The 10,433-nt window shown below is 36.2% G+C and overlaps 1 protein-coding gene across 1 annotated transcript; it reads left to right on the top strand.

Annotated features, from left to right (window-relative positions):
• Positions 1 to 1,865: 1,865 nt before the first annotated feature.
• Positions 1,866 to 4,527, top strand: LOC122082623 (peroxidase 21). The gene is made up of 5 exons (XM_042650308.1): positions 1,866 to 1,969; positions 2,063 to 2,211; positions 2,327 to 2,515; positions 3,523 to 3,688; positions 3,763 to 4,527. Exons 1-5 carry the CDS (start codon positions 1,903 to 1,905, stop codon positions 4,311 to 4,313), a joined length of 1,122 nt encoding a protein of 373 aa, XP_042506242.1. The 5' UTR covers positions 1,866 to 1,902; the 3' UTR covers positions 4,314 to 4,527.
• Positions 4,528 to 10,433: the final 5,906 nt, after the last annotated feature.

The raw sequence follows: 10,433 nt of genomic DNA, 5'->3' as shown, positions 1-10,433 counted from the left end.
TTTTTATCTATATCATTTAGAATGGGGTCTTCACTTTCGCGTATGTTTTCAATAGCACCAAGCCTGCCTATTGATTTACTTAGTCCACATCTATGTTGTGTTCAAAAACACAAAATTAGAATTATGAAAAAAAGGAAATCAACTTTTATTACAACCATATTTTCTCAATGAAGATGAGATTATCTAATTGACAAATCTCTGCAACCAGTTTATACAAAGTCAAAGGAGATAATATAGAAGATGGGAGCGAGAGATGACATCCACAAGTTATGAAAGATGATGCTTGAAACCCAAACCATCTAAGTAGTGGAGTGTGCCGTAGAACCAACCCACCTGACTATGATTAAGATTGACTATGGAGCACACTAATAAAACTTGAAAATGCAAAACAAAATTATGGGATTTTTTTAAATATTTTCACCTCAATAACCTGAAGAGATATTATCTCACTACTTCATCTACCAAAATTTGTGAACTCTTTCTTGATCAGAACTAGTAGATTCAATGTAGATATAATGATTTCCACTAAGATTTAATCCTAGCCAAAAAAATTGCATTGTGAGGAGGGGGTGACATATGAGACTCCATATCCCAATCTTTGTTTATGCATATTCATATCTTTTCCGCTTTGATCTTCACCTCCTCCTTATATCTCTCTACATTTTTTTTTTTTTTTTTTTTAACTTATGCCATTATGTACATTAAAATGGTTTCTCCTTTTATTTCAACAGTTTTTTTGCAAAAAATTGTTGGGTCTAATTCCTTTTTAATAAAATTTATGAGCCATAAAAAATATTAAATTGATCATTATCTTAGCGTTTGGTAAATGGTTTAAAAGGTCCAAGAAAGAGAGACGAGAGGAACATTTCAACTTCCCTATCAATTTTCCCTAGTTTAACTCTAAATTTTGAAGCTTATGGATATGAGTCAGTGACAAAGTTCTAGGATTCTAGGTTGCCCACTTCAGCTATGCTTCAATTTTGCCCCAATAGATCACTCTAAACAACAAGAAAATTAGACCTAAAAGGGGAAATGCCGCTGCAACACAAGTCTAGATGCTCCTCCCCAACAGGTTTTTTCCTCCCAACTTGCATAAATCAGATCAAATAAAAATTGCTTATTTGTGTTTGCATGCAATTTTTTTTCTTAATTATTATTTCTTTAATCTGACTTTAAAGGGGGTAGACATTAGTGCAACGGTAAGATTGCTCCATCTTGATTATGGGTTTAAGTTGGGAAAAACCTCTCTGCGAAGAAGTGGGTAAGGTTTTGTACAGTATGACCCTCTCCAACCCCATAATTACAAGAGTCAGTCATTATCAATATATAACGACATCTATAAGGATTTCAATAGGGGTGAAACAGGACCAGGTTGGGCCAAGTTTCTTAAAACCCTAATCCAACCCTAGGTCCTCAAAATTCAATCCAAGCCCAATCCAACCCTGCTGGCTTTATTTTCAGGACCAATCCTATTGGGTTCATACCAACCCAACCCTGCCCTACCTTGGGCCGGGTTGAGCTGGGCTGGGCTGACCCTGGCTACGGCAGAAAATACCAAGATTTAAAATGGTAAGGTCCTTAATTTATATTTCAAATTGCAATTGGAAATAATCATTTTTATTTTATATCTTAATATGTATTGGAGGTTGCAGTGGCTCTCAAGTCTCAGAAGTCTCGCACGCTGAGGAGAATCCAGTGACCGCCCAACTTCAAAGGAAAGGTGGGGCGGTTAGTGCTTAATCCTTAGTGGTGTATTTGGCGCACTTCAATCGATTGATCCACGCTTCCACCCCCAGCCCCCAATCTGTCCCCCCTACTGTTTCCTTAAATAGATACCAATAATCACACTTTCTCACTCAACCTGTGCTAAGGTGATCTCTAAGGAGCAACCAACTCAAGTAGATGATCATGGCCATGCCCAGAAACTCTGTTCTTCTTCTATTACCTTTGCTCTTATTGTTAAGTACAGGTATTAAGATTAAGCCTTTAAATAAGATTAGATTAGACAATTTTTTTTATTTGTTTTAATGTTTAATAAATTGTTATCTCTTATCTTACACAGGTGAGTGTGATCTTCAATTAAATTATTACAATGAGAGCTGCCCAAGAGCTGAAGAAATCATCAAAGAACAAGTAACCAATCTGTACAATAAGCATGGAAATACTGCTATTTCATGGGTCAGAAATATCTTCCATGATTGCATCGTTAAGGTAACTTATATATATATATATATATATGTATATATATAACCAGTAATTAATGGGCTTAATCCATGTTAATCAAATCAAATTAAGAGGTTTCTTCTTCTATTGTTGCTTGCTGCAGTCATGTGATGCATCTCTGTTGCTGAACACGAAGAATGGCATTGTATCGGAGAAGTCATCCAGTCGGAGCTTCGGGATGAGAAATTTTAAGTATATTGATACGATTAAAGCTGCCCTTGAAAGCGAATGTCCTCTCACGGTTTCCTGCGCAGATATTGTAGCTCTCACTGCAAGAGATGGTGTTGCCATGGTTAGCTAATTCCTTCCTTCCTCCCTTTGTTGATCTTGTCTACATGAAGACCAACCTGTTAAAAACTAATGTATCTTTCTTAAAGGACTCAGTTGTTAGTAGACCCATACATAATAATAACATTTTTTTTTTTTAATCTTATATCTTAATTGAACTCCATCCAACCAAGCCCCTTAATCAACACCCTTTCACTTAGGGGTGTAAGTTTAGCCCTGAAAGCTCGAACCGCCCTTGAGCCTGATCAGGGCTTGGGCTAAGATTTTTTTTTTTTTTTTTTTTTTTTTTTTACCTTGAGGGTGGGTTAGGGTTGGGTTGAAGCCAACCTGACCCCGATTTTATTATGATTTACATAATATAATTAGGGTTATCATCTTATCCTTTTTTCAAAATAATGAAATTTGGGTCATTGATTAATCTTATGGTAAGGTACACCCATGGTTTCAAGTATTGGTCTTGTATCAGCTGTGTCAGATCGGTATCAACTGAGACCGATCCCAAATCCCTAACTAATCTGGATCGGTATCTATATCATTTCAGGGGTAAAATAGTTAAAAATTAGTACTTTTTTAAAAAAGCAGGGGTAAAACCGATCGATACCCACCTATCTAATCTGATTCGATTTGGATCAGTATCAACCGATACTGATACTAATATCGATATCGATACTGTCCCCTAAATCCCTAGGTACACTTGACCATCTAATATTGTTTTACGCTTCATAATTTTAACTATGTATTGATCATTTTATCTATTGATGTTTTTTTTAAGTTCTTTTTAATGCATATGATATATATTGCCAAACAGGGTCAATCAAAGTTAGCCTAACTTTGACGAAAATCAAGGCCAATTAGGTTCAAGTTGACAGGATTAGGCATGAGCCCGACAGGTTTAGATTGGGCCTGGGTTGAATTTTGAGAACCTAAGATTAAATGGTTCTAAGAAACCCAACCCTATTTCACCCCTACTTCAACTAATCCATAGACTCATCTTGTGTTTCCATGTCACAGCTAGGTGGCCCACATATTGAGATGAAAACCGGCCGGAGGGACTCAACGGAAAGTTATGTTGCAGATCTTCTAGATTTCATCCCCAACCATAACGACAGCATTTCTCTTGTTCTTTCACGATTTAATTCTACCGGAATTGACGTGGAAGGAACAGTTTCCTTACTGGGTATGTACATGTCTTCATACTTCCATCACTTCACTCCATTGTTCTACATCTTCTAATTGTGTTGCCATTGCCAGGAGCTCACTCGGTGGGTAGAGTTCACTGCGTGAACCTCGTCGGTAGACTATATCCAGACATTGATCCCACCATAGATGCTATACACGGCAAGTACCTCAGACGTAGGTGCCCTTCACCAGACCCAGACCCAAAGGCAGTTCAGTACGCAAGAAATGATCTTGAAACACCAATGATTCTAGACAATATGTACTTCAAGAACGTTTTAGCTCACAAAGGACTCTTACTAGTAGATCAGCAACTGGTTTCTGATCCAAGAACTGCTCCTTTTGTAGAGAAGATGGCTTCTGATAATGACTACTTTCTCCAGCAATTCTCAAGAGCTTTACTTTTGCTCTCTCAGAACAATCCCTTAACAGGTGATCAAGGAGAGATAAGAAAGGATTGTCGCTATGTCAACAGTAATATTGATGGAAGAAGGCTAAAGCCAAGCCCAAGCTCAAGCTCAAGCCCAGTCCAATCTCAAGCAGAATATGAACTTACAGCTTCAGGCCCAAGTCCAAGCCCAGGTGTAGGCCAGGCCACTGTTTCCGCCCCAAGCCCAGATCTTTGAATAAAATAAAATATTGATTAATAAGCTCACGTCTTATGCCTCGTAGCAGTATATGAAGAAGTGAGTTTCTCTACACCCTTGGTGAAGAGGGAATCTCTACATCTAAGACATTTGACCTGTTAGACACATGGCCACATCATTGATGGGGGAAAAGATTTCTCTACTTTAGGAGTAAAAATAAAAAAACATATATTTCATATATTAATAGATAAAAGGAAGTACATGATGCGAATGTTTACTTCTCTCTCAGAGTCTCTCTCTTTTTTTTATTTTCTATTCTCATTAAAAATGTGGGTATTAGTTATCTCTACTAATTAAATATATTTTTTAACCTTTTACTATTGACTTGATGTATAAGATGACAATATAACTGAGTGACGTGTAGATACATTTCCCTAATTAATATTGTTGATCATCTTGATATTTCTTCCCTTCCCCCCCCCACTCCTATATGGTGGCTGAACTCTTCCCATGTAGTGGTAGAAAACTTTCTTCAAAAAATAATAAGACAATAATGTTTTTATCCGTTTTTCTAAATTTTTTCAAATTTTCTGGCTGCTTTTAGTTGGCCCCAGTTGGTTTTGTTTCTTGCCGGTTTTGATAGACTGAAAACCGAAGCCACCCGATAAGATTTTAATTCGAGTTCTTGATTCTATATGATCAATTTTCTTCTCACTCTTTTCATTTTTTTTTTTAATATAATATCCATCTGACTATTCCAGACCATATTCTATCTATGGAATGATCAAAATGCCACATCATCCTTCCACATGAAATAACCGGTCTACCCAGGTCGGGCTCAACATTAAAGCAGCCCAGCTATACCCATTTTCCAAATCGCTTTAGTCAACTTTTATTGGGCCTTCATCAGAAGTGGAGCCTTATAATCTAATATTGTTATTGGTTTATAGAATACAAAAAGGATGAAGCGAGCAGGATTCAAATGACCTAGTGAACCCTGAATGGAGGAAGAAAGAATGGTGGCCCATATTTGAAGCGATCTTCACAGAGAGAAACTTTATTAAGCAAATAAGAAATTTAAGTAATTTATACAATTATGTCAGATAATGATTATCAAAATTTTATTTTTGTAGATTTAAATATGAACAAAAGAATCATGTATGATCACGTGATTTCTACATCAGCATGGGGCCAATGAGGGGATGCACATTTGCAAGAGGATATATTGTGTTTTTGAGGCTTCACAGTCGTGGCATAATTTTGCCACCCTCTATGTCTGGGCAAAAGGGCTACTAGACATAATTTCCTTACAACCAAACATATTCTTGAAACAAAAATATGATTAATCCTCTTTTTCTCTCCCTTTCTCTCTCTAATATCTCTTATAAGGTATCTATTTAAAAAAGACATAGCCGTTTGGAGAATTGTAAACCACTGGAAAATAACCAATTAGTTTAGTTTAAAAGAAGAAAACTTATAACAACCAACCACTTAATATGTGATTGATATTTCTTATCCTATATAGTTTGAAAGGACACATCTTCCTTATCCTATGTTTGATTGATATTTTCATTTTATGTGATGCAATGTAGATTATAGAACATTACAAATTTAATATGTCCTTATTGAGTCAACTCTATTCTCAAACTATACTAATAAGGAGACAATTTGGCCTACTTCATTTAACTAGAGAGTCTCAAGTTTACCTCATTAATTGATAATGAAAGAAAAAAAGCTTCCCACTATGGAAGTCATTGTTGTGCCCTTGTCACCCCCTAATTTAGAGTGGATGAGAAAATGAACACACCCTAGCTAGTACCTAGCAAGTCGTTTTAGGAGTTAAACATGTCTCAAGAATGGTGTTTACTATGATAGATGTGAGACCTAATTACAAACACACGTGTCCTTCGCACAATTTGTGTGTATTAAACCACTTTCATAATTTGTCTACACCTCACAACCACCATCATTCATGGAAGTTATTGAGTCACAATCCAAATTAGACCACTCTCCAAAACCTAAATTGTTTATCGAAATAGAATCAAATCATTTAAATTGAAGTAGATAAATCGTTTACTAATTTGTTGAATTTTAGTTTTAAAATATAAAATCACTTATTAAAAACCTTGATTTGGTTTTGAACTAGTAAATCGTTGGACTTTACTTAATTAAAACCGATTAGAATTAGATATTAAACCAATTATGTAGATAGATCATCAAAACAAACATAAATAAAATCATATCAAAATTTATATTTTTTTTTTAAACAAAAGGAGTGGTCACCCTTGCACCTAGACACTAAAATGTAAAAATTATGCAAAACCCTAAAAACCGATAGAAGAACATCACAAACAGGAGTAAAAGAGTATTAAAAACTTACAAGAACTACACAAATATTAGCCATCAATGAAGATGCCTCCACCCTTTGTATGTAAGATGCTCTTATGTAATCTTATTGATCTATGTGTCTCATACAAAAGGTCGGGCATTTTTTTTTTACCTTTTATACGAGGTGTTAGGGAGCATATACAAAGATATTTAAAACCCATCAATTGAAGATTCTGTTCTGATGGGCCAGGCATTTCTGCAAACCAAATATCTACCCAGAGGCCAGAACACCACCCACGCTACCCAAACTTTGTTAGGTGTATTGAGCAGCTGACACCTTTCTTTTAAGTGTTGTGCGCCGACCCATTTGGCCACTGATGTCTCTCTCAGCCCTGGCCCACGATTGATTATTAGATCCGGACCTCTTGTAGCCTTAAGATCTCGTGGTTTTGCATCCTCGGCCCACTGGAGTGGATCTTGATCACTGTCCATCCATGATTTTGACAGAAGATGAAAGTAAGAGCAAAGTCAGCAAACTAAAGACATCTAACTTTCTTTTTCTTTTTTTTTTAAAAACAACACATCTTTGTGTAAACCAATGGAAGTACATATATAAGCATTCAACCAAGTGGATAGGGATGTCTTTTTATGACATGGTGTCTTGACGTAAAGGATGTAATTGGATAACATTATTTTTTCCTTATTATTTTTAAGAAGTGGTTCTCTGTCTGATTGCATGGCCTATGCCAGTACTCCCAGTGAGGTAATGTTTATCTCTCTCTTAACCCAAACAAGAGAGAGGAATGTCTTTTCACATTAAAAGGAGAGAGATAAACACATGAGCCACTGGTTAGGCCATGCTCGCAACAAAACTCTTTTTCCATTGTTGTTTTTGAAGAGGTTCTCTAAGATATCATTATTTTTAGTACTATTTTACCCTCCTTAGTTATTGTACTATTAGTATCAATCCTAAACTTAGTACCCAAAACCCTAGTTGGAATCTGCACTCTGATATTATGCTTTTCTTTTAAAAAATAAAAAATAAAGGGAGGAAAATAATTTATTGATAGAATCAATTTTACCAAACAATGTCTTTAATTATGATTCCATAGCTTTGGGTATGGTGTTTATTTGCTGTGTCTTAATCATGACTATGAATTATGAAGATGAGCTTTTTTTCACTCTTCAGGGAAAGATTCTATGTACTTAGCTTTCCAAAGCATCTTAACTGAAATTATTCTTGAGATGCCACAATCCCAGAAGCTTTTGTAATCATGGGGATGCCATTTGCTCCCCCCCAAAAAAAAAAAAAAAAAAAAAAAAATTGATGAGACCCACTAAAGCTTCACTTCATCTATTAGAAACTTAACATTTAAGTTTCTGATATTGCCATGACATCATCCGTGATTTATTCCTAAGCATCGGTTCGGTTCTCTATGTTCAATTTGATTTTGATGTGGTCCGGTTTGAGATCTGTTTTCATAATACCTCAATCTGAAATCATCAATCCAATAGATTTAGTTCGAGATTATTCGGGTTGATCTGGTTTTACCGCTGGTTCAAGTTAGGGTTTTAACACCCCTAGAAGAGCACCACAAGCAAAGATAAAAGAGGAGCATGGAAGCTATACAAACTCCTCTCCCAGCCTCGCTTTCTTTTAAATATACATTATTGGGATAAGTTTTCCTTCGCCATGATTAAACTATTGTGTTATAGGTCGACTTCGTTATAAGACTTTATGACACCGATAGTAACCTAAATCATAGGAATTGACTGAAACCAAAAACGACAAAAAATAAAAAATTGCATTATTATTTTCTTTATATGAAAAATTAAAATCAAACTAATAACATCACAATAAAAGCTCAAAGAGAATACATTAATCTTACCTCACAAAAGATAAAACCAGACCACTCATTGTCACCCTGAAATCGATTTGAACCAATTGAAATCAGACCAAATTGACAGACACTTAGTGAATCACCAGGGGTGAAGAAAAACTGTGTTCTCCGTCGTTTAAGAGGATAAACCCCTAAAAGTGAAGAACCAGCCAAGACAAAATTCCTGGGTTGGCCCAAGCCACCTGTCACTTAGACAATCTAAATTCTAAATTAAGGGGGAACAAAAAGGTACCATAGATGAGATGTGGTCCAAGATCTATAACCAATACCTGATGATCCTCTGGATGGGTCAGGTATCGGAAATCGGAATAGCTCTCAGTCATCACCGATACGTAAAACCATGGTCCAGATGGATGGATAAATTCAGATTTGTATGAACAGGCCAACTCCATTTTATGTGGTTAAAATGGTTTTGGAGGCATTGGAGGCTGAAGCCAGAAGCCTGAAGGGAATTGGGACGCAGGGTAGAGAGAGAGAGAGAGAGAGAGAGAGAGAGAGCGAGAAACTAGGGATTGAAAGAAAGGTAGGTACGATGAAGGCGGGGGAAAAGTGAAAAGGAATCGGCGAAAAGGAGGCCCACCAACATACAAAGTCACAGAGATACAGACAGTTTGAAATAGACCCATCCATTCCATTTACAGTCCACAAACAAACAGCTCCGAAAGTGATTTAAGAGGAAATGGTAAGAAGAAGGCCTTCTCTCACTTCTCACTCATTGAGCAGAGCAGAGCAGAAGGAGCCGGCTTGAATCTCGAGGGCTTTTCTCCTGACATTGACAGCTCTATTTCTGTTCCCTGCACTCCTTTTATCTCTTCTCTGCTTCTGCTTCCCTGCTTCTGCCTCCTCTCTGACCTTTCTCTTCTTCTTCTTCTTCACGAGACTTCTCTTGTCGCACTTTATTCCCAAAACCTCTCTCTCTCTCTCTCAATAGCATAACTTTTAAGCTATGCTTAGTAGATTCATTGAAACCAACTCCAAACAGTATTTAAAAGATTAGGATAGGATTTGATTTGGATTGGAATCAGTTTTGACGCCGATCTCGATTCTAATCGATCTGAATCCATCGATTTGGACATACATTTCTTGGGTTAGGGCATATTTTTGCCAATTCAGGCCAATTTTTGACCACATGTCCTGAAGGAGGGAGAGTGTAAAATGGCACATCACACCGACAATGTGATCATCATTTTTCCTTAATTTATATAATTATGTAGTCAATAGAAAGGTGTATGTACGTACCAGCATTTTCAATGCGGTCTTTTCACATCTATTCTGTTTTGATGTCGGTATATGATATCTGATAGTTTTCTTTTCTCTCATAATTAAAATATCGATAAGATTAGGTTATAATGGGGCCCAATGGTTAACCTTTCTTCAATTTCTATTGCCTTCATCTTTTTTTTTTTTTTTTTCCGAATTCCTTCTACTTCACGTAAGTCCTGTAATTGTTCTTTCATTTCATTATTATTTGATACGAATCATAGTCTCTTAGAACTTCGTTTGGTTGAAAAAGAAAGAAAAAAAATAAGATAATTAAAATTAAATATAAATTAAAGTAAAAGCTTCTATTATTTTTACCTAACTTAATTATGTAACTAACTTCAAAACATTCCAAATTTAGTCCGAAACATAAGATATGAGAGAGAGAGAGAGAAAATGGATGGAGGATGACAAATTTGAATGAGCAAAAGTTGAAAGCAAATGGTGCACCATAGAAAGCAAGGAGACCAAACTGGTGCTGATTTAAACTCCTCTTTGCAACAACATAAGGCCCACTTGTTAAAATGGTCTAAATCCCATTTTGAAATATGAGATGGGCTTACTCTTTTAGAGAGGGAGAGAGAGAGAGAGAGAGCATCTCTGATCTAAGGCTCTGTTAGACAGAAGGCAACATGAATTGTTACACAAATCATAGCACCAAGGACAGACT

Source organism: Macadamia integrifolia, chromosome 6 (assembly GCF_013358625.1).
Source record: "Macadamia integrifolia cultivar HAES 741 chromosome 6, SCU_Mint_v3, whole genome shotgun sequence".
NCBI classification, from domain to species: domain Eukaryota; kingdom Viridiplantae; phylum Streptophyta; class Magnoliopsida; order Proteales; family Proteaceae; genus Macadamia; species Macadamia integrifolia.
The sequence above is the reverse complement of the archived record's forward strand: the minus strand, read 5'-3'. Positions and strand labels throughout refer to the sequence as shown.

Coding starts and splice junctions, on each gene's coding strand:
- LOC122082623 (XM_042650308.1), top strand. CDS start 1,903: ATGATCATGGCCATGCCCAGAAACTCTGTTCTTCTTCTATTACCTTTG. Junction 1,970..2,062: donor GCTCTTATTGTTAAGTACAG/GTATTAAGATTA, acceptor TATCTTACACAG/GTGAGTGTGATCTTCAATTA. Junction 2,212..2,326: donor TCCATGATTGCATCGTTAAG/GTAACTTATATA, acceptor TGCTTGCTGCAG/TCATGTGATGCATCTCTGTT.